This window comes from Eschrichtius robustus, chromosome 2 (genome assembly GCF_028021215.1).
Source record: "Eschrichtius robustus isolate mEscRob2 chromosome 2, mEscRob2.pri, whole genome shotgun sequence".
NCBI classification, from domain to species: domain Eukaryota; kingdom Metazoa; phylum Chordata; class Mammalia; order Artiodactyla; family Eschrichtiidae; genus Eschrichtius; species Eschrichtius robustus.
The window spans coordinates 40,396,227-40,421,374 of NC_090825.1; the positions used below are offsets into that span (position 1 = coordinate 40,396,227).

Here is a 25,148-nt window from a genome sequence, read left to right on the forward strand (position 1 = left end):
TCATATAGTACATTGGTAATACCAATACTGGTAAATTCTTTGCCAAACACATAATACTCATGATGACTCTTTAAGAGCTTTGTCAAATAATTACCTATTTTACAAATGAGAGGAGAGGAGCGAGACTTAGAAAGCTTTATTAGTTTGCCTAAGTTTACAGAGCTAAGAAGTAATAAGCGTAGGGTAGGTTAATGCAAACAGAGGTAAGGTGTTCCAAGTGGACATATTTTTATAAGTAACCAAGGAAGAAAGTGGCAGAATGTAATTGGCATTTATAAATAATATTTAAATATAATTTTCATATAAACTTTATAAAGTAAGATAAACTTCATTTAGCATTTTGAATTAAAAATTGTTACAGAAAAGGGTTGCCTGGGATGACAGTTCCCATTTGTCTTTTCATTCTCTCATAGACAGGGATTTGTCATATAAGTCAAGAGCCAGAACAGAAGGGTTTTACCCTCAGCTTCCCCACCACTAGCTGGGTGACTTTGGGAAAGTCACACCAACCTCTCTAGAGCACAAAGAAAATGCCATCCTGACCAAACCAGAAGTTTTTAGCACCTTGTGAGAGAATAAGAGTAAAACACTTCAAAAACTAAACTACTGTGCACATATGAGGTACTCTCATTAGCTCCTTGTAAAAATATACAGGAGGAAAATCAGGATTTTAAATAACGAGTTCCTCCCCAGCTCCCTCCACTGCCTCATCCTCAGCCATTTCTCATCTGTCACGCATTAGCTTTGGTCCATTTCTTCTTTTTCTTGGCCAAGGATGCTATTCTGATCCCTTTTCCAAAATAATCATGTCTTCATCTTTCATTATACAACCTTTAAATATTAGCCAATATCCTCCTTTATGTCTCTTTCCAAAGGTAAAATTCTCTTGACATTAAGGTTTTCCTGGTAGTGCCATTTAACATGCTTACTTTGCTTATTCACAAGGTTTGCTTTTATTTTAAATCCATGACATATGTATTCCTTTTTGTTCTTCCATTACATTTTAGTTATTTTCACCAACTTCTAACTTAGTCATATTTTTGATTCTGCAAAGGCATTAGAAGTCTGACGGTAATATATTCTTGCACTTTTAAGTTTAAAAAACTTACTGTTAACATTTTTATAACTAATTATTATGCTTGCTATTGTCATGTACTTAAACCAACACTGTTAATATAGGTATACAAAGTGGCGTGTTTCCTATCAACAATGACTTTCGCTTGGCTGGCAGTAGGGGCAGGGTAAGTAGGGAACCAAGTACCTTTTAGACCCCCATGGACCACTCTAGTGTTGATTCACCTACCTTTGTCACACCATAGTCGTTAATTTTTTTCCACTAAGTTAAAGTTATCTTTATGGCTAAATTTTTTAAATGGTTTGCATTATAGTAGAAAGGGCACTTGAAATGTTCCCTGCTCTGGACACAGATTTGTATGTGTGCCCACAAACATAGGGACACACATACATGCCCATCTTTTGTGACTTGCATGTGGAATATATCTGCTGCTCCGGAGTATCTGGAGACCTTCAGTGATCTGTGAGAATCCTCTGTGCCTCACCAGCTAGTCTTATCATTTTAAGCTTTCCTCTGTGTTAATGCCTGAATGTCTGTTTTTAGAATGAGTTCATTCACGATGGTGCTGGGACTCACGCACACACACACACCTTCCCGGTGGCTACTTGTCTGAAACTTTTCCATCCATCAACTCTGTCTGAAGAAGGATCTGGTAAATGCTAAGTGGCACAGGTGGAACCTATTTGTTAATTTGCTTAGGGCCCAGGTGACAGGACAACAGTGAGTAGCTCTCCTGGAAGAGTTCTAAGTCAGCTTAATACGACAGAAAGAATTGGAGGTTTGGAGTGAAAGGGCGTAGGTGCAGATCTAGACTTTGCTGCCAATCAGACAGAGTCAGTTTCCTTATATGAAAACAGGAGTAGTTATAATAACTGATCTCACAGAGTATTTATAAGGATCAAAGAAGATCCTTATAATAAAATAAAGGATAAAATGTGCTTTATAAAATGTAAAGTAGTTTACAAATATGGTTGCTTTTCCAGTTCTTAGCATTGATAGCCATCTGCCAAAGCACCTATTTAAAAGGTACTGTCTCATGGGCTTTGATTTATAAAAATGTGTGACCTTAAAAGCATTCCTTTCCTCCCCGCCGGGGCACAAGAATTGGAATTTATACCATCACAAGGCTTTAAATTGACTATTTTGGCTTTTGAGTTTAACTTCAGGAAAACTGCATGTTGGATGAGTCAGCGTAACAGGATCAGTTTTTATTGATTCAATTGCTTCCAGTGCAAAAGCTAATTTCCAGGATTTTTGTGAGACAGAACAGTAGGCTTAAGATGTTCTAGCAATAATGAAGTCGGTGGACTTTGCATTTGGGGGACTGAAAGACCCTGAGGGTGTAGCCATCCCACTATTTGAGGAAGTGATCTGGCAGCCACAGAAGCCTGAGGCAGCATAATGAGGCCAGGAGACTAAAATCGCCCTTCAACATATGCCAAAGAGTTTAGCTATTAAATTTGTAATCGCAGTGTTTCCCAGCCAAGAGCTAAAAATGAACTCTCTTACCCGTCTTCTCCCTTCCTAGAGATGTGGAGTCTTACAGGTGAATTCTTCCCATCACCAGCTCCTTTTATGTTCCAAGCAGGTAGCCATATGGAACTCACCGGACTCCTTGTGTTGTCAATGGCCTGGAACTAAACAATATAAGGAACAGTATTTATATTTATAAGCTGTAGGCTTTGAAATTTGTCATCTTCATGTGGGTATTATATATAGTAAGCTTCTAATGCCAAACAAAATACCGCATGGAGGACATCTCCAACTGAAAACACCTGCTGCTGAACTCCTGAGATTCCCTTACCTCAGAATCTTGCTCTACTGACCGTATCCCCCTTATCTGATGATGGCCACTCAGTTGCTTTTAGTTCTAGCTGAAAACCTTGGGGTCATCCTTTGGTTTTTTTTTTATTATTATTATTCAAAAACTAACCTCTCAAGAAATCCTGCTGGCCCTACCTTCAAAACATATCTAAAATAAGGATACTTGTCACCACCGTCCCTTCTGCCAGCCCCGTAGGAGCCTGGCATCACCTCTTGCCTGTATTATCCCAGGTGCCTTCTAAGCACTTCACCTGTTCAGCCTTTACCCCCATGCAATCATTCTCAACAGAGAAGCCTTCAAAATCCTTCTAAAATATGTCAGATCATACCACTGCTGTGCTCAAAACACTCCAATGACTTTCTTTCTCATATTTCACTCAGAGGGAAAGCTGAGTCCTTATGATTTCATACAAGGCTCTACATGATCTGGGCCCATTACCAACATGACCTCATCTCCTACAATTTCCCCCTTGTGCATTCTGGTCCAGCCACAGGGCTTTTGCACTTGCTGTTCCCATAGCCAGGACTACCCTTCCACCAGAGTCTTACGGTTTTACTCCTTTCCCTCCATCTACTCTTTACTTAAATGTCACCTCCGTGAGGGCTTCCCTGGCCCTGCTAATAAAGATTATAACACCCTCCACCTCACGCTCCTAACTTTATCCTCCTCACTTGTCCCACAAAGCACTGATCACTATCACCGTATGTTTTAGTTACTTATTACACTTATTGTCTGTCTTTTTCCACTAGAATGTAGCCTCTGCGAGGCCATAAATTTTTGACTTACTCTCTAATATCTCCCCAGCGCCTAGAATTGAGTCTGGCACACAGTTGGCCTGGCCACCAGGTACAGCGTCACAGGTTGTATAATGCACAAGGCCAGGGCACACCATGCATGTGGGAATGGTACCCGCTAGAGCTGTGCAACATGTCAGCCCCCTAAGATCTTAAGAAACATTTATTGAATCAAATAAAACATGCTTTGCCCTAGTGTCAATATTTTTAAGCGCACCTCTGTCCATAATCTCTGGAAAAGTCTCTAGTATCGAAGGAACGCTTGGAGAGTTTAGAAAATCACAGACCAAAGGAAGATATTTATAACAGCCCCTGGATTGTGGGTTTAAAACTACCTACACCACCATAAATACTGTTTACTAACTAAACAAAGTATTTTGAATTCCACTGGAGGTGGGCAGATTGGCTATGTTTTGGAACTCTATATAATCACTATTTTCCCACAAGATAATTGAACAGTAAGTGTTATTTTAAGTAGTCTTGGAAGAATTCCCAGTTTCACTGTAGGAAAAGAGGAGTTTATATCTTGGGATTTTGTTTTGTTTTGAGAATCAGCACACACGACTGTTCACGCAGCTCTTTGTCTGGTTGTGATTAAATTCAATCCGTAACTTCAAAGAGGCTTTGCCACATTTCAGCAGGGTTTACCTACCAACGTATCATATTCCCCACCTTTATAACATTCTCTCCTGGCATGTTTCTTCCTGCTACAGCTGATTACATAAAATTTTATAGATAAATATATCTGCCTCCCTCATCTTTCTGTCTGATTAATTTGAGAATGTCACAGTTCCCTCGGAGTAACCATGGGTGATGTCATAGCCTTTCCTTGTGAGGGTGAGTTGTCAGGAACAAGGATTTCACTAGGTGCAAGGGAGGAGGAGAATCTACTGGAAACACTGCCAATAAAGGAGGTGAGCCATGGTTTTACAAACATTCTCTGTAGTCACTAGTATGACCTGTGACTTCCTACTTACTAATGTGGTTCACAGTATTTAAAGAATGAATCATACACAATGAGGGCATCCTTGCTGTTCTTCAGCAGTCACCAAAATGGTCTGGTTTGCCACTGTCTTCCATTGTTTTGTGTTAAGAGTTCAATATGGCATAATGCTGCCAGAGATTTATGTGTTCTGTGCGAGAATCTCAGGTCCTTTCACAAATGTCTTGTTAAGGGGCGCACAGCTGCACAGATGCTTGCCTTCTCTTCTTCCTGTCTGATGAATGGGGTGGGGGGCGGGTAACTATCACCGCGGTGGTGGAGATGTCATCATCTCCCTGAGCCTCGAGGTTATCAAATCATGAATTCTGGGAGGAGACAGGAGGAGGTGGGAGGAGAGTGTCCAGGGAATGCTTAGTCGATAGGAAACAGCAAGTGGCCCTTTGAGCTTTCTGACAGAGAAAACAGGTAGCTGGTGATGGCAGCTTTACTGCTGGAGGCTCTGAGGAACAAAATAGTTAAATTTTAGGTGAGAAACACTAAACTTTTGTTTCTCAGTGTGTTTCTCTGGAATATGCTGAGGGTGGATGGGAAAGGTGCACAGTAGAAGCCACGCAAATGACCACACTTGGGACCATCTGAACATACGCTGTTCTTCCCTGTCTGTAAACAGTACACCCCCCATCTCAGTAGGTGTGGCCTGACCCTCAGGTTCCAGTTCCTACTCCTTGATGATTCTGGAGCCCAGCCCATCTGTTCAGACAGTTTTCCCAACCTGGGCCCTTTGCCAGGCCTTCTTGCCACTAATAGGAAAGAGAATAAATAGCCTAAGGGTCAAGAGCTTGGGCGTCAGAATCAGTTATGCTTGGCTCTCACGACCTAGGTGAATATGAATAAGTTGCTCATCTCCCTGTGTCTTAGCAATTCCATATGGAAAATGGAGATAACATAATCTCAGACTCGTTCTGCACAGGAGTTTAATAATGTTCGGAAAGCCTCTCATTCGGTACCAGCTGTTGTAAGATTTGCTGTAATTAATATCAATTCCCAGCATGTAAAGGGGCAAAGCCACACTTCCTATTATAGTTTCTTGCTATCAGGTGCTATGTTGTTCCCTACAGACTCCTCAGTCAGCTTTTGTTTAAAAAAATAAAGACACAAGTTAGACGCATCATGGATATGTGGAGACTGAATCAGGCACAGCAGACAGAACAGTAACCGTATAATGCTTTCCTCTCAACTTGGTGGAGTTTTTTCACCTCTTCTTGTTTGTCTGTTTTTTCTTCAATTTGGACAAAAAGAAATGCTCCTTAATAAAAACAGAACTAAAAATTTTCTACTCAACTTTTCCTCAAGGAAGAGAATTCTCTTAGGTAGTAATGTAGAATCAACACAACATTGTAAATCAACTATACGCCAATAAAAATTTTTAAAAAATAATGTAGAATCATCCATTCATTTGTTTGTTCACTTGTGTTTTCATTCATTTGTTCAACACCTAGTCACTCAGTGCTATAGTCTCAATTCCTGGTCCCCATGGACTTTTCCTCTCTAGGGGGGATTTAGTCAGGAGGCAAGCACTTCCAGGGTAACGTGATGAAAACTGGGACAGGGAAAGCTCAGAGGCTATGAAAGTCTTCAGGAAATCCACCTTGCTCAAATGTGGAAGAACCAGGTGACTTCCTGGAGGAAGTGGTTGTCTAATGGGAGACATAACTAATGAGCAGAATTTCCCAGGCAGGGAACAGCATGTGTGAAGGTTTAGAAGCAAGAAGAACTCAGCTCCTCCACCAGATCAGAGTCTAATGACTAAAATACAGAATTTCAGGAATGTACCAGGAGAAAACAGGGCTGGAAAAGTAAGCAAGGGCCAGATTATCTCTTTCTTTCTTTATTAAAGAAATTTTTATTGACGTGTAGTTAATTTATAATGTTAGTTTCAGGTGTACAGCAAAGTGATTAAATATATATATGTGTGTGTGTGTGTGTGTGTGTATATATATATATATATATATATATATGTATACTCTTTTTCAGTCTCTTTCTTTCTTTCTTAAATTTTAAGATGTATCCTGCACACAAAGATCAGAGGTAATACTGTGTAGTTCCACTATGGAATGAAGACCAGAGATTTGTACAAATGGAGAAAAATCGAGCTGCTGGAAGATAGTTTTTACAATACAGAGTCTTCATAAGTTTCCTAACTTCCTCTGAGTTGTCATGAATTTGAAGAACATCAGATATGTTCAAGCATGCACTTCGAATCCTGCTCTATGATTCTCTCCCTCCATTAAAGTGAATATTGGGACTTACTAATAGCCAATATGTCAATTCCTATTTCTATTTGTATTTCAGGTATACAGATAGTGGTTCACAATTTTTAAAGGTTATGTTCCATTTATAGTTATTATAAAATATTGACTATATTCCCTGTGTTGTACTATATATCCTTATAGCTTATTTATTTATACATAGTAATTTGTGCCTCTTAATCCTCTACCGCTATATTGCCCCTCCTCCCTTCCCTCTCTGCACTGGTAACCACTAGTTTGTTCTCTGTATCTGTGAGTCTGTTTCTTTTTTGTTCTATTCACAAGTGTGTTTTATTTTTTAGAGTCCACATAGAAGTGATATCATACAGTATTTGTCTTTCTCTGTCTCACTTATTTCACTAAGCATAATACCCTCCAAGTTCATTCATGTTGTTGCAAATGGCAAAATTTCATTCATTTTTTATGGCTAAATAGTATTCCAGTGTGTGTGTGTGTGTGTGTGTGTGTGTGTGTGTGTGTGTGTACCACATCTTCTTTATCCATTCATCTGTTGATGGACACTTAGGTTGCTTTCATATCTTGGAAATTGTAAAAAATGCTGCTTTGAACATTGGGGTACACATATCTTTTCAAATTAGTGGGTTTTTTTGTTTTTGTTTTTTTCCCCAGATAAATACCCAGAAGTAGAATTGCTGGGTCATATGGTAGTTCTATTTTTAGTTTTTTAAGAAACCTCCATACTGTTTTCCATCATGGCTGCACCAATTTACATTCCCACCAAGAGTGTACGAGGGTTCTCTTTTCTCCACATCCTCACCAACATTTGTTATTTGTGGTCTTTTTGATGATAGCGATTCTGACAGGTATGAAGTGCTATTTCATTGTGGTTTTAATTTGCATTTCTCTGATGATTGATGATGTTAAGGATCTTTCCATGTGCCTATTGGCCATCTGTATGTCTTCTTCGGAAAAATGTTTCTTCAGGTCTTCTGCCCTTTTTTTTCTTTTAAAACATCTTTATTGGAGTATAATTGCTTTACAGTGGTGTGTTAGGTGCTGCTGTATAACAAAGTGAATCAGCTATACATATACATATATCCTCATATCCCCTCCCTCTTGCGTCTCCCTACCACCCTCCCTATCCCACCCCTCTAGGTGGTCACAAAGCACCGAGCTGATCTCCCTGTGCTATGTGGATGCTTCCCACTAGCTATCTATTTTACATTTGGTAGTGTATATATGTCCATGCCACTCTCTCACTTCATCCCAGCTTACCTTTCCCCCTCCCCATGTCCTCAAGTCCATTCTCTATGTCTGCATCTTTATTCCTGTCCTGCCCCTAGGTTCTTCAGAACCTTTTTTTTTTTTTTTTTTTTAGATTCCATAAATATGTGTTAGCTTACAGTATTTGTTTTTCTCTTTCTGACTTACTTCACTCTGTATGACAGACTCCAGGTCCAACCACCTCACTACAAATAACTCAATTATTTCGTTTCTTTTTATAGCTGAGTAATATTCCATTGTATATATGTGCCACACCTTCTTTATGCATTCATCTGTCAGTGGAAACGTAGGTGGTTTCCATGACCTGGCTATTGTAAATAGTGCTGCAGTGAACATTGTGGTACATGACTCTTTGTGAATTATGCTTTTCTCCGGATATATGCCCAGTAGTGGGATTGCTGGGTCATATTGGTAATTCTATTTTTAGTTTTTTAAGGAACCTCCATAGTGTTCTCCATAGTGGCTGTATCAATTTACATTCCTCCAACAGTGCAAGAGGGTTCCCTTTTCTCCACACCCTCTCCAGCATTTATTGTTTGTAGATTTTTTTGATGATGGCCATTCTGACTGGTGTGAGGTGATACCTCATTGTAGTTTTGATTTACATTTCTCTAATGATTAGTGATGTTGAGCATCATTTCATGTATTTGTTGGCAATCTGTATATCTTCTTTGGAGAAATGTCTATTTAGCTCTTCTGCCCATTTTTGGACTGGGTTGTTTGATGTTGAACTTCCAGAGCTGCTTGTATATTTTGGAGATTAATGCTTTGTCAGTTGCTTCGTTTGCAAATATTTTCTCCCATTCTGAGGGTTGTCTTTTGGTCTTGTTTATGGTTTCCTTTGCTGTGCAAAAGCTTGTAAGTTTCATTAGGTCCCATTTGTTTATTTTTGTTTTTATTTCCATTTCTCCAGGAGGTGGGTCAAAAAGGATCTTGATGTGATTTATGTCATACAGTGTTCTGCCTACGTTTTCCTCTAAGAGTTTTATAGTGTCTTACATTTAGGTCTCTAATCCATTTTGAGTTTATTTTTGTGTATGGTGTTAGGGAGTATTCTAATTTCATTCTATAACATGTAGCTGTCCTGTTTTCCCAACACCACTTATTGAAGAGGCTTTCTTTTCTCCATTGTATATCCTTGCCTCCTTTGTCAAAGATAAGGTGACCATACGTGCATGGGTTTATCTCTGGTCTTTCTATCCTGTTCCATTGATCTACATTTCTGTTTTTGTGCCAGTACCATACTGTCTTGATTACTGTAGCTTTGTATTATAGTCTGAAGTCTGGGAGCCTGATTCCTTGAGCTCCGTTTTTCTTTCTCAAGATTGCTTTGGCTATTCGGGATCTTTTGTGTTTCCATGCAAATTGTGCAATGTTTTGTTCTAGTTCTGTGAAAAATGCCGTTGGTAGTTTGATAGGGATTGCACTGAATCCTATAGTATAGTCATTTTCACAATATTGATTCTTCCAATCCAAGAATATGGTATATCTCTCCATCTGTATCGTCTTTAGTTTCTTTCATCAGTGTCTTATAGTCTTCTGCATACAGGTCTACCTAGGTAGGTTTATTCCTAGGTATTTTATTCTTTTTGTTGCAGTGGTAAATGGGAGTGTTTCCTTAATTTCTCTTTCAGATTTTTCATCATTAGTGTGTAGGAATGCAAGAGATTTCTGTACATTAATTTTGTATCCTGCTACTTTACCAAATTCATTGATTAGCTCTAGGAGTTTTCTGGTAACATCTTTAGAATTCTCTGTATAGTATCATGTCATCTGCAAAGAGTGACAGTTTTACTTCTTCTTTTCCGATTTGGATTCCTTTAATTTCTTTTTCTTCCCTGATTACCGTTGCTAGGACTTCCAAAACTATGTTGAATAGTAGTGGTGAGAGTGGGCAACCTTATCTTGTTCCTGGTCTTAGTGGAAATGGTTTCAGTTTTTCACCACTGAGAACGATGTTGGCTGTGGGTTTGTCATATGTGGCCTTTATTATGTTGAGGTAAGTTCCCTCTATGCCTACTTTCTGGTGGGTTTTCATCATAAATGGGTGTTGAATTTTGTCAAAAGCTTTTTCTGCATCTATTGATATGATCATATGGTGTTTATTCTTCACTTTGTTAATATGGTGTATCACATTGATTGATTTGCATATATTGAAGAATTCTTGCATTCCTGGGATAAACCCCACTTGATCATGGTGTATGATCCTTATAATGTGCTGTTGGATTCTGTTTGCTAGTATTTTGTTGAGGATTTTTGCATCTGTGTTCATCAGTGCTATGGGCCTGTAGTTGTCTTTTTTTTGTGACATCTTTGTCTGGTTTTCGTATCAGGATGATGGTGGCCTCGTAGAATGAGTTTGGGAGTGCTCCTCGCTCTGCTCTATTTTGGAAGAGTTTGAGAAGGATAGGTGTTAGCTCTTCTCTAAATGTTTGATAAAATTGGCCTGTGAAGCCATCTGTTCCTGGGCTTTTGTTTGCTGGAAGATTTTTTCATAGTTTCAATTTCAGTGCTTGTGATTGGTCTGTTTATATTTTCTCTTTCTTCCTGGCTCAGTCTCGGAAGGTTGTGCTTTTCTAAGTATTTGTCCATTTCTTCCAGGTTGTCCATTTTATTGGCATATAGTTGCTTGTAGTAATCTCTCATGATCCTTTGTATTTCTGCAGTGTCAGTTGTTACTTCTCCTTATTCATTTCTAATTCTGTTGATTTGAGTCTTTTCCCTTTTTTTCTTGATGAGTCTGGCTAATGGTTTATCAATTTTGTTTATCTTCTCAAAGAACCAGCTTTTAGTTTTATTGATCTTTGCTATCATTTCCTTCATTTAGTTTTCATTTATTTCTGATGTGATCTTTATGACTTCTTTCCTTGTGCTAACTTTGGGTTTTTTTTGTTCTTCTTTCTCTAATTGTTTTAGGTGTAAGTTTAGGTTGTTTATTTGAGATTTTTTTGTTCCTTGAGGTAGGATTGTATTGCTATATACATCCCTCTTAGAACTGCTTTTGCTGCATCCCATAGATTTTGGGTCATCGTGTTTTCATTGTCATTTGTTTCTAGATATTTTTTGATTTCCTCAGTGACCTCTTGGTTATTTAGTAATGTATGGTTTAGCCACAATGTGTTTGTATTTTTACAGTTTTTTTCCTGTAATTGATATCTAGTCTTATGGCGTTGTGGTCAGAAAAGATACTTAATATGTTTTCAATTTTCTTAAATTTACCAATGCTTGATTTGTGACCCAAGATATGGTCTATCCTGGAGAATGTTCCATGAGCATTTGAGAAGTAAGTGTATTCTGTTGTTTTTGGATGGAATGTCCTATAAATATCAATTAATTCCATCTTGTTTAATGTGTCATTTAAAGCTTGTGTTTCCTTATTTATTTTCATCTTGGATGATCTGTCCATTGGTGAAAGTGGGGTGTTAAAGTCCCCTAATATTATTGTGTTACTGTCGATTTCCCCTTTTATGGCTGTTAGCATTTGCTTTATGTATTGAGGTGCTCCTATGTTGGGTGCATATATATTTACAATTGTTATATCTTCTTCCTGGATTGATCCCTTGATCATTATGTAGTTTCCTTCTTTGTTTCTCATAATAGTCTTTATTTTAAAGTCTATTTTGTCTGATATGAGAATTGCTACTCCAGCTTTCTTTTGATTTCCATTTGCATGGAATATCTTTTTCCATCCCCTCACTTTCAGTCTGTATGTGTCCCTAGGTCTGAAGTGGGTCTCTTGTAGACAGCATATATACGGGTCTTGTTTTTGTGTCCATTCAGCCAGTCTGTGTCTTTTGGGTGGAGCATTTGAAACATTTACATTTAAGGTAATTATCGATATGTATGTTTCTATTACCATTTTCTTAATTGTTTTGGGTTTGTTTTTATAGGTCTTTTCCTTCTCTTGTGTTTCCTGCCTAGAGAAGTTCCTTTAGCATTTGTTGTAAAGCTGGTTTGATGGTGCTGAATTCTCTTAGCTTTTGCTTGTCTGTAAAAGTTTTAATTTCTCCATCAAATCTGAATGAGATCCTTGCCAGGTAGAGTAATCTTGGTTGTAAGTTTTTCCCTTTCATCACTTTAAATATGTCCTGCCACTCCCTTCTGGCTTGCAGAGTTTCTGCTGAAAGATCAGCTGTTAACCTTTTGGGAATTCCCTTGTATGTTAATTTTTGCTTTTCCCTTGCTGTTTTTAATATTTTTTCTTTGTATTTAATTTTTGATAGTTTGATTAATATGTGTCTTGGCGTGTTTCTCCTTGGATTTATCCTGTATGGGGCTCTGCACTTCCTGGACTTGAGTGACTATTTCCTTTCCCATATTAGGGAACTTTTCAACTATAATCTCTTCAAATATTTTCTCAGTCCTTTTCTTTTTCAATTCATCTTCTGGGACCCCTATAATTTGAACGTTGGTGCATTTAATGTTGTCCCAGTTGTCTCTGAGACTGTCCTAAATTCTTTTCATTCTTTTTCTTTATTCTGCTCTGCAGTAGTTATTTCCACAATTTTATCATCCAGGTCACTTATCCAGTCTTCTGCCTCAGTTATTCTGCTATTGATTCCTTCTAGAGAATTTATAATTTCATTTATATTGTTGTTCATCATTTTTTGTTTGCTCTTTAGTTCTTCTAGGTCCCTGTTAAAACGTTTCTTGTATTTTCTCCATTCTATTTCCAAGATTTTGGATCATCTTTACTATCATTACTCTGAATTCTTTTTCAGGTAGACTGCATATTTCCTCTTCATTTGTTTGGTCTGGTGGGTTTTTACCTTGCTCCTTCATCTGCTATGTATTTCTCTGTCTTCTCAGTTTGCTTTACTTACTGTGTTTGGGGTCTCCTTTTAACCGGCTACAGGTTCATAGTTCCCATTGTTTTTGGTGTCTGCCCCCAGTAGGTAAGTTTGGTTCAGTGGGCTGTGTAGGCTTCCTGGTAGCGGGGCCTGGTGCCTGTGTTCTGATGGGTGAGTCTGGATCTTGTCTTTCTGGTGGGCAGGACCACGTCCAGTGGTGTGTTTTGGGGTGTCTGTGACCTTATTATGATTTTAGGCAACCTCTCTGCTAATGGGTGGTGTTGTGTTCCTGTCTTGCTAGTTGTTTAGCATGGGGTGTCCAGCACTGGAGCTTACTGATTGTTGAGTGGAGCTGGGTCTTAGCATTGAGATGGAGCTCTCTGGGAGAGCTCTCACCGATTGATGTTATGAGGGTCCAGTAGGTCTCTGGTGGACCAATGTCCTGAACTTGGCTCTCCCACCTCAGAGGCTCAGGCCTGACACCTGGCTGGAGCACCAAGACCCTGTCAGCCACATGGCTCAGAAGAAAAGGGAGAAAAGAAATTAAAAAGAAAGAAAGAAAAAATAAAAATAAAGTTATTAAAATAAAAAATAAAAAAATTATTAAAATAAATAAATAAAAAGTTTAAAAAAAAAAAAAGAGAGCAACCAAACCAACAAACAAATCCACCAATGATAACAAGCACTAAAAACTATACTAAAAAAACCCAGAAAGAACCCTAGGACAGATGGTAAAAGCAAACCTATGCAGACAAAATCACACAAGGAAGCATACACATACAGAATCACAAAAAGAGAAAAAGAAAAATATATATACATATATATGTAAAAAGAGGAAGAGAGCAAACAAATCAATAAACAAATCTCTCAATGATAATAAGCTCTAAATACTAAACTAAGATAAACATAAAAGTAGAAACAAATTAGACACAGAAAGCAAACCCCAAGTCTACAGTTGCCCCCAAAGTCCACCGCCTCAGTTTGGGGATGATTCGTTGTCTATTCAGGTATTCCACAGATGCAGGTACATCAAGTTGATTGTGGAGATTTAATCTGCTGCTTCTGAGGCTTCATGGAGAGATCTCCCTTTCTCTTCTTTGTTCGCACAGCTCCTGGGGTTCAGCTTTGGATTTGCCCCTGCCTCTGCAGGTAGGTCGCCCTTTGGCATCTGTTCTTCACCCAGACAGGAGGGTGTTAAAGGAGCGATGATTCCAGGGCTCTGGCTCACTCAGGCTGGGGGAAGGGAGGGGTACGGTAGTTATACTGGAATGCGGGGTGAGCCTGCGGTGGCAGAGGCCGGCGTGACGTTGCAGCAGCCTGAGGCGCACCGTGCATTCTCCCTGGGAAGTTGTCCCTGGATCACGGGACCCTGGCAATCGAGGGCTGCACAGGCTCCCAGGACGGGAGGTGTGGATAGTGACCCGTGCTTGCACATAGGCTTCTTGGTGGCTGCAGCAGCAGTGTTAGTGTTTCATGCCCGTCTCTGGTGTCCACGCTGATAGCCGCGGCTCATGCCTGTCTCTGGAGCTCGTTTAGGCGGTGCTCTGAATCCCCTCTCCTTGCGCACTCCGAAACAGTGGTCTCTTGCCTCTTAGGCAAGTCCAGACTTTTTCCCAGACTCCCTCCCAGCTAGCTGTGGTGCACTAGCCCCCTTCAGGCTGTGTTCATGCAGCCACCCCCAGTCCTGTCCCTGGGATCTGACCTCTGAAGCCCGAGCCTCAGCTCCCAGCCCCCACCCGACTCAGAGGTTGAGCAGACAAGCCTCTCAGGTTGGTGAGTGCTGGTCGGCACTGATCCTCTGTGTGGGAATCTCTCTGCTTTGCCCTCTGCACCCCTGTTGCTGCACTCTCCTCCATGACTCCGAAGCTTTCCCCCTGCCCACCCTCCATCCCCACTAGTGAAGGGGCTCCCTAGTGTGTGGAAACCTTTCCTCCTTCACAGCTCCCTCCCAGAGGTGCAGTTTGTCCCTACTCTTTTGTCTCTGTTTTTTCTTTTTTCTTTTGCCCTACCCAGGTACGTGGGAAGTTTCTTGCCTTTTGGGAAGTCTGAGGTCTTCTGCAAGCATTCAGTAGGTGTTCTGTAGGAGTTGTTCCACATGTAGGTGTATTTTTGTTGTATTTATGGGGAGGAAGGTGATCTCCACGTCTTACTCCTCCGCCATCTTGAAGTTCCTCCCTCCCCCTTTTTTTTTTTGATTGTTTTTTTTTCTTTGATGTTGAGTTGTATGAGCTGTTTATATACTGTGTATATTAACCCCTTATCAGTCTTACAATTTGCAAATATTTTCTCCCATTCAGTAGGTTGTCTTTTTGTTTTGTCGATGATTTCTATAGGCAATATTTTAACAGGTAAATTAGGTAAAGTATCTACTCAGAAGACAAAAAATTTCAACTCTAACCTTAATCAAAGTTAGCTGTTTTAAAGTATTCTAGGAACTTCCCTGGTGGTCCAGTGGTAAAGAATCTGCATTCCAATGCAGGGGACGCACGTTCAGTCCCTGGTTGGGGAACTAAGATCCCATATGCAGCCGGGCAACTAAGCCCTTGCGCCACAACTACTGAGCTTGTTTACCTCAACAAGAGAGCCTGTGTGCCGCAAACCACAGAGCCCATGCACTCTGGAGCCTGCACACCACAACTAGAGAGAGAAAACCCGCACGACACAACTAGAGAGAAGCCCGCGCACTGCAATGAAGAGCCCATGCGCTGTAATGAAAGATCCTGCATGCCTCAGCAAAGATCTCGTGTGCCAGAACTAAGAACTGACACAGCCAAAAAAATAAAGAAAATAAATAAACAAAACGAATATTCAAAAAATAAAGTATTCTAGAATGCTCTACAAAATATTAGTTTGAAAATAATTGTATAAGATGAATAAGGGGAGAAGACTATTACTGAATCATTAACTCTCTTTCAAAATAATTTGTATTTTCCTCTTTCCATGATTGTTCGTGATGTTCCCTCTGTTAAAAATGCTGACTACCAGCCTCATCCTTTGATGTCCATTTTTGCTTCCTTAGACCATTTTACTTTTTTTCAGGAAGGGGAACTTATTCATATCTTTCCACTCATTTGTATGATTATTATTATACTTGTTACGTATTTTAAACAGTTTTACTAAGTTAGTAGACAGAAATGTACCTTTGACTTTTTTATCCACTGTAGCACTTAATTGGGCACATGTTGTTTAATCAATAATGTTAAAATATTTAGACAGAAGCCTCATGAAATAATTTAAGTTTCATAGATCAATAATCTAATCCTTCCCAACTTTGACAAGGAAAAAATGTTGAGTCAAACATGCTTCCTTAGTCACTGGATGCTGCTGAGTAATTAACCTACAGGAGTTTCTAAAGATCAGGCTGTTACATGGACTCTTTCTGTCCATTCTTCTGTGGCCAGAAATGTCGAGTGAGTGGTTCTACAGGGAAATGCATAGTCTCTTACTGGAAAAACTCTGTAGGAAGTGAACTAACCAAAGGAAGATGTTAGCACCCATCTCTGACCTCAGTGTTCTGTATTTCGGCTATAAACATGATACACATAAGGAGAGCCCCACAGTACACTCGCTCTGTATTTTTGCTGAGGATTCCCTTATATAGACAATAAGCATAAAGCCACTTAGATAGCTCATCTGCTCCCTAAATAACATATGAAAGTGCTTAGGGCATAGAAAGCACTAGACAAATGTTAGTTTTCACTTTAGCTTTTAATATCATTTCATTCTTTAGAGCTATGCTGACCAAAGAGCCACTGGCCACCCATGGCTACTGAACACTTGAAATATTACTTGTCCACATTGATATGTGCTCAAAATATACACACTGAATTCCAAACACTTAGTATGGAAAAAAGGATGTCAAATAGCTCATTAATAATTTTAATACTGATTGCACGCTAGTGTGGACATATTGAGTTAAATAAAATATATTATTTAAGTTAATTTCACCTGTTGCTTTTTTGTTTTATTAATGTGGCCACTAGAAAACTTAAAATTACATATGTGCCCACATTTGTGGCTTGCATTATATTTCTGTTGGACAGAACTTCTTTGGAGAGACCTCCCAGGTGTGTGGCAAGACAGCTGTACTGTAGATGCTCATCAAGGATCTTGATCAGCTAAAAGGAAAAGAAGGAGAACAAATTATAGCTGAGCAAATAGAAACTGTTCACTTATTAAAAATTGAAATTAAATTTGTTTTTTTTTTACTGTTTTGTGGTCAGCTTTATCTTTAAGAAACTATAGCTAACATTTTATGTCTAATGGGAAATAAAATCCCTATTTCTAGGTTACTGGTTGGTTCACCATGGAGTGGCTTTCCTGAGAACCGAATGGGAGATGTGTATAAATGTCCTGTTGATCTATCCACCACTACATGTGAAAAACTGAATTTGCAAAGTAAGTTATAATTAGCAATGTGATTTTTTTACACGTAACAAAATCTCATTTGTTATATACCCAGTTGAAAAATAACAACAAAACCAATCATAGTTTTGTCTTTAAGGAATATAGATAGCTTTTGTTGCCTTTATCTCTGTAGTCATATGGGGCCCAACTGTATTCAAATTTCCAACACAGTTTAATGACCTGATTAAGTAAGATGGATGCATGGGAAACGTGCTGCCTCCTGGGCCATCTACCCCCAGACTGCGGACCAGTTTCCACCGACATGTAGGATTATTTTGCTGGTTACTTATAGAAATCTGAGACTATCCATACTTCTCTCCCTCCTCAAAACAAACCATTAAGTATAGAAACATCAGTACTAGGGCTGATTTTGGGGGTGCTGAGGAACACTCTGTATTTCTGGTCATGTCTAAATGATTTCATTCTACTAAAAAAAATTCACAATTTGGAATTCTTTGTAATTGTTTGGAATTGCTGTTTTAATTATCCACAAAAGTAGACCTCCGTTTCCAGAAGTTAAGTAGTGAAGGAGAATTGGGAAAATAGTTTGATAAGGTAGCAGGGTTAAGAGACAATTTTTCTAATAAAAAAGAGATGATCCTATTTGTAGGGAGAGTGGAAGGAGGCAATAAAAAGGGAGTGACTACTGGTCAAGAATAAAGTTAACTGGATGGAATTAATGCCTCTGGTACCTGGGAAAATGAGTCTTAGGAAGAATGCTCTCTTCTCTGAAACACAAAGGAAAGAGAGAAGTCAGAATTCTAGAAGGACCTTTAGGTAAAGATGAGAGAAGTTGAGATTATCCTTCAAGTGTGATTATCTTCTTTGCAGTAGAGATTGATGGGATCTGGGTTGAGTTTGGAGGCTTGAGAAGAAGGGTGAAGTTTTAAAACAGGTATCCTGGGAAATGGGGGATAAACTATATAATAAAACTTTTGAATACTCACCCCTAATATATATTTTTTTATTATTTTAGAAATGTTATGCATATGTATATATACATATGAGCAGATGACTTAGCATAATTTATGTGTATACACATATACATAAACAGCGTAATTTTATGTATATGTATACCTGTATGTGTATATATATGTATACACCTTGGCAGAGATTAGAGGATATGAGAAAATAATGATATTATTGAGAAGAATTTCAATGTTCAGTAGCTCAAGAATGGATACAGCAGATGATGCCCTATTTGAGTGGGAGAGAGAAGGTTGGAGAGATTTATCTATTATTCTACATGCTAGTGTCATGATTTCCTTTTAAAGTTCATTCACTATTGCTTTGAGCCAGATTCTACCATACGGCATTCTTCGATAACACTTTAAGGATATTTTTTTCCGATCCAGAATAAAGCTTTAGCTGGAGCCACCATGACCTTTGCAGACTCCACCCCCTAGGATCACATTCTGCGGATGTGATCACATATTTAAATGAGCTGCCAGATCACTGAAGGCATCTCATTTGCATACACCTCATTATATAACACGAGCACTAAATTCAATGCTTCATGTAAACCTGAGTGTACATTGAAAAAGAAATGGCTTTAAATAAATGATGATTTAACCACTCTTAAAAATCTTCTCCCCTTTGAAAGCTTCCACGAGCATTTCCAATGTTACTGAGATGAAAACCAACATGAGCCTTGGCTTGACACTGACAAGGAATGTGGGAACAGGAGGATTTCTTGTGAGTGTTTACTTTTCAAATCCTTATTCCTTTCAAGAAAGTATGAAGTCAGTGTCTTCTCACCATCCCTCCTAGCAAACCAAATCTTGAGGTTTAAATGTTTGAGCTTGATTTTGGATAAGACATGCTAGATGGAGAGCCAACATGAAAGGACAATGTGTTGATATGTAGACGTCTTAAGATATTTAGTAAAACCATTGCCGCAGAATGTTCTGGAAAAAGGGAACAGAAGGAACACCGATTCTTTACCCTTAGAAAATGTGCTTTGTATTTGTTGATAACAGCAGAATTCTAGCTCTCATTTCTCCTTCCTGTAGGAACATTCAGGATAGGTACTGCAAATTCAGAAAGTAGGTTTCAAAGCTACAAAGTACTTTTGTTTCTAATCATTTCTGATAATCATTGACCAATCTGATATTATTTAAGGCATGGCTTGATCTCATCTTATTTCATGTTAATGTGTACTCTCATTTAGTTTCTAGAAAGCTGTGAAAACACCACCACAAATCAGTAAAACAGAATGCCTTATTTAACAAGAGGTCTGGGGACAATTAATTGGTGAATAACTTGCATATCCAAATATACTTCTGAGTGAATTAAAAAGTTAATATAAAAAACCAGAAGAAAATGGAAGTTTTCTGAAACAGAGAATAATTTCTGAGCTTGGGACTAACAAAAAAATAACATAGAAAATTGTTGAAAAGATGTGACTGTAAAAAAATGAAAACCATCACACACCAAAAAAAAAAAAAAAAAAGAGTTTAAAGGCAAACAAAAACCCAGTCTCATTTGACACTTCTGCCACTCCATGTAGGTGTAACCTAGTTGTATAGCCCTGTTAAAATAGTCTTAGAAAGCTTACTTTAACTTTACATTAGTTATGACATGCTACATTGATATGCTAACTTAAAAGCCTGGGTGTATAACCAGATTACTCTAAAAATGTAATCAATTTGGAACAATATCATTCTATTTTTACTGAGAGATATTAGAGAGACCTTGGTACCACTAACTGAATTAAGTGTTGCTTATAATATGTGTTAGATCAATGCATAAATGAATATTGCAGTGAATCTTCCTGGTTTATGATCTTCTGAAGTCTTTACCATAAGGTTGCTTTTGTCTTTTTTGTTTGTTTTTTTTTTCAAGTTGAATAAATTAAGAAAGAAAAACATATTGAGATACAGGGATTACAGAATGTGTTTCAAAGTTTTTAGTCTGTAACTTCAGGTTTTAATCTGTAACTTCAGATTTTTAATCTGTAACTTTATAGATTTTTATATGAAAAATAAAACATTTTGTAAATCTTATTTATAAAATAAAATTGCAAGAGAATTTGAGAGATTAACAGTCAATGTAGCGAGTAGAAAGAAGGAGGGAGGGAGGGAAAGAGGGAAAAAAAAAAAAAGGAAAAAGAAAAAAGCCAAAGTCTTCTTTCCATACCTAAAAGGTCAAAATCTTAAGATACTCTTAAGAATTCTGTGGAAAAGACTGACAATCATCACATTTTTTTTTTGTTTGAAACTTCTTAAGTTCCGGGCTTAAAGCAGGAATGTTGTTCTGGCATTAACAATTGGCATATTCTAATTTCAACTCCTTAATGCTGTTTTCCATTGCTTTTAAAACAAAAAAATCTTTTTTAATACTTCATGAGTTAGTATTTTCAAGGGTGATTAAGGTAAACCACCTTGGGGGTGGGGATATAGGAATCAGTAGTTGGTATCTTATTCGGTATACTAACCCAAGGCATCAATAGTGATGTCCCCCTAACTAATTGGCAAAATGAACCAGTTTTATAAGGGAAAAACTATGCCTTGTTCATTGAGCATGAAATATGACCACAGCTGCTTCTCCTTTGAGCTACCAACAATTAAAGTGGGTCAAATAAGTTCCCTTTCATTCTTCCAATCACTTTTTGCAAGTCCACACTTTTCAGTTAAGTTTTAATAATTGGTCCACAGCTTTACATAAGGTTAAACTATGTAGTTTTTTTTTAAGATCATCACTAGACTTCTCTTCCCCATTTTTTCTCCTTTCACATCTAACGATTTGAATATTATTGAATCTAATGTTTCCCACGTGATTTAATCATGATTTATTCAGGAGTTCTTGGCATTCAAGGGCTGCTGAAAGGGAGAGCTTTGGGGTCAGGTCAGTGGAGATATTAATAGTTGGAGTATGATGTGCTCAAGAAGACAAACGCCAGCTTTGATAACTGAAGGTTCTAGGGGCCAGAAGTATGGGGTTCTGAAGTCCTCAAAGAAATACTTTGTTAACTACAAAGTTAAAAACTGGCAGTTCATGAACCTCCTGTGTGTTTGTGTAGCATGTAGAGTGTTTCAGGTTTTTGTTAACTATAAATTTTCACACAAAATTCTCTCTTTGACTCTCCTTGAGTATTTGGGAGGTCTGGCCACACAGGGCCTGTTTCACACCAGCCCGCGGGCAGGAGCCACAGTGGTCTGCCCTGCACAGAAAGCGTGGGCTCTTCATTCACCATGGTGTCTACACCTGGCTGGAGCTGTCTTCCAGGCTGCCTGCCTGGCCCATGGGGACATGAGGACTTATGGTTTCCGCTGAATAGTATAAATGGAAGGGACAGGAGGAGACCTATGTTCAAGGAATAACAATGATAATGATGCTGGCTAACAATTATATATCCCTTGCTATTTACCCAGCACTGTTCTAAGTGTTTTATAGCTATAGACTCATTCCGTCTTCACAGCAGCCTTAAGTTAGGAGGTCTGATCATCTTCATTTTACAGATGAAGCAGCTGAGACCCAGGTATCTGAGAGACAGAAAATGAACTTTGCACGCATTTTTCTCCTGGGTGTTCTCTGGAAGGACAGCACCCCTCTTGTCGAGCTTGGTGGGTGACCTGATGGGCTCCTCCCTACACTGAAAGTCCCAGTGCCCCGGTCCCCAAGACGCCTGCCACCGGGCACAGCACATCTGCCACCCTCTCCCCCCCTTCTGTGGGCTCCAGTGCACTTTCTCTCAAAGGCACTGTTGACTCGTTAGTTCCAAGAGTTGACGATTCCTAGAGTCTTATAAGAGAATAGAAATAGTCCTGAGTTTCACAAATGGCGAGGTGGAGGGTTAACATTTTCCATGTGTTTTGTCACTGTTTTCATTTCTTTTAAGACCTGTGGTCCCCTGTGGGCACAGCAGTGTGGAAGTCAGTTTTACACAACCGGGTTATGCTCTGATGTCAGTCCCAATTTTCAGCTCCTGACCAGCTTTTCACCTGCAGTTCAGAGTAAGTTATGACTGTGCAGAGGGTCTGAGCAACGCCTTACATTAAAGGAGGGGAAAAACTGTATCAACAAGTGCCATCCTTTTTTACTTTGTCTCACTTGTGTGTGGATGTGATTTTGCCTTACCTATGGATATGTGTTTCTTTCATCGTTTCCTGTGTAGCCTGCCCTTCCCTCATAGATGTTGTGGTTGTATGTGATGAATCAAACAGTATTTATCCCTGGGATGCAGTAAAGAACTTTTTGGAAAAATTTGTGCAAGGCCTGGATATAGGCCCCACAAAGACACAGGTATGGACATCCATTATATATACATTAACCCACGGCTTTCGTTCTGAGAAAATATTATTAGAGATGAGGTCTTTATCTTTGCATTTGTCAAATCCCCATATTAAAGGCATTTAATGGTAATCTTGAAAGTTAATTGAAATTTGTGCTACACTGAGTTATTCTATCTCTGACTTCCCCTAATGCTAGTCTTTAAGCTTGGGTTTCTATTCCTGATTCAGGCATCAGATATGTGTATAGCATCTTAATCCTCTTTAGTTGCTTATTTTTTCCTCCACTAACTCATGAACTAATCAATACATTTAGAAATCCAATATGTATTTTTTTACACACGCTTGGACTAATGATGACTTTCTTTCACTTACTCTTTACTGGTGAAAAAATTATCTTTGAATTTTTGTAAGTAAGTTCATAGACAGCATAATTCTACCATTTATTATTTTATAGTCTTTTGTCATATTCTAGTCTAGCCTTCCATTTTTCACGTAGAACAAGTCTTTTCAATACTTTTGTATAACTTTTTATGTTTTAAAGAGTCTTTAATTTGGTTTTCTGTCTTCCTGAGGTAGGCAAGCAAAACTCAGGAGCAGAAACGTCATGCTTTTATAATGCTGAATAGCATTTTTAAAGTTTCGGGTTTTTTTTTTTTTTCTTTCTTTCTTGTTGAATCTGCTATTTCGTGGGCCATCCTGGTTGTAGCAGCACATTGATCCAATATCAACAGGAATCAATTCACAGAGTTACTAGTTCCTGGGTTGCATCTGATGCTCCAGGGCCCAACAATTGTTGGACCACTTTTCTAAAATGCTTTCCAGTTATCTATATTGAAATTTGCTTTTCTGCTTCCCTATACAGTATTATAAAATATTGTTATATATTTTCCCCATTGACATTGCTTTTCAATACCAAGAGGACATTAGTGTCTGTCAAAACTTTGGAGGTTTCACTGAGGGCTTTCACCAGAAAATAAAATAAAATTTCTGTTAAATAAGACTAGGTATAGTACTGGTTTCTGGAGAGCATCACTGTTAAGGCCCCTCATAAGAGAAGTTTTCATCTGTATCTGCTTATTTTCTCTGTTTCTGAGTGGGTTTCCCCCATAATGTGACTTATTGTATTTAATAGTCTCTTGTGTGGAATTCCTGGCCTTCCTCTTCTATCTTCCAATCCCAATGCATCTTCTTCGTCTCTAGAGGTGGTTTTACTCAGTATCTTCTCATCCGTTCTAAATGTGACCTTTCTATAAGCCCTACTATACCACATTTCTTTAAATCTTCTCTTCCACCTTTATCTCTTGCACACAGAAGTTACGGGGCTGTGTCAGGGGGTCACCATTCTCTTCCTATCACCTGAGATTTTGAAATCCTTAGAGTTATTTTTGATCCTTTCCTCTCTCTCAAATCTTACATCCTATCCTAAAGAGGAGGGTTCAGTAATATATTTTTTGTCATTTTTCCAGTGCCTAGTTAACTGCCTTCCTAGAGAAAGTAGCTGATTGAACTCAGAAATCCAGGCCTTGCCCTTCCCACCTTCCTTACACACTGACCTCTATTTCAGAGACCCTTTTACCACTGATCCCTCATCACCATTCCTATTCTGGAAGCCCCAAATCCTAGGCACAGAGGGTGATCTCAGTGCTGAGAACAAGGACATTAACAGAAGTGTCTGACCTCCTTGATCTGAAGGATTAGGGTATGTGTCCAAACATCTTGGTCAGAAGTTGTTCTGCCTCTCGGCCCTCTCGAATAAGACTCTCTCCAATGGCATTTTCCCTGAAGACCAGAAACTTCCTGCCCTAAATGCACATATAGCAGCTTTCTTTCTAACGTCTGTGATTAGAGGAAATCCAGCACAACAAAAACATTCATGTTGACCACATTGATTAGCACATCACTTTTCCTTGTATTCAACTATAGTTCTTTGTTTATTATATAGTTATCCTCACTTGACGAGATGTTCTGTTCCATCCATGACTGCTTATAATTGTTTACATGTTTATATCCATTGGTAACTAGAAAATCTATTTATATCATTTGAATCTTCCTGTTATGAACTTAATTCTCCTATTCATCCATATGGCAGTGCTTAAAAATCTACAACTATTACTCTTGAGAACCCAGTGGTCCACAAATGGCACATTATCTTGCTTGTCAGTAAGTACGGCTGCTCTGCACTGATGGCCTCTGACCAGGAAGTTATTCCACTGGAAGAAAAATAACTATTCTTAAGAAAAAAGTTGGAAATGATTCCCTTAAGCTATCAGCCCATGTCTAAATGTACTTTCGATTTTTATTATATTGGTTAAATAGGAATGATTTATAACTTAATGACAAACCTGTAATAAACTTCTTTTCTCTTGAAGGTGGGGTTAATTCAATATGCCAATTATCCAAGAGTTGTGTTTAACCTGAACACTTTTAAAACCAAAGATGAAATGATTAAAGCAACATCCCAGACATCCCAGTATGGTGGAGACCTCACAAATACATTCAAAGCAATTCAATACGCAAGGTAAGTTA

General features: G+C 38.6%; 1 protein-coding gene across 1 annotated transcript in view; it reads left to right on the plus strand.

Annotated features, from left to right (window-relative positions):
* ITGA2 (integrin subunit alpha 2) overlaps window positions 1–25,148 on the plus strand; it is a 102,856-nt gene that overhangs the window by 31,286 nt on the left and 46,422 nt on the right. The window contains exons 3-7 of the mRNA XM_068532712.1: window positions 17,270–17,379; window positions 18,992–19,083; window positions 22,229–22,343; window positions 22,505–22,632; window positions 24,992–25,140. Coding sequence (XP_068388813.1) covers window positions 17,270–17,379; window positions 18,992–19,083; window positions 22,229–22,343; window positions 22,505–22,632; window positions 24,992–25,140 — 594 coding nt within the window. The remainder of the gene's footprint in view (window positions 1–17,269; window positions 17,380–18,991; window positions 19,084–22,228; window positions 22,344–22,504; window positions 22,633–24,991; window positions 25,141–25,148) is intronic.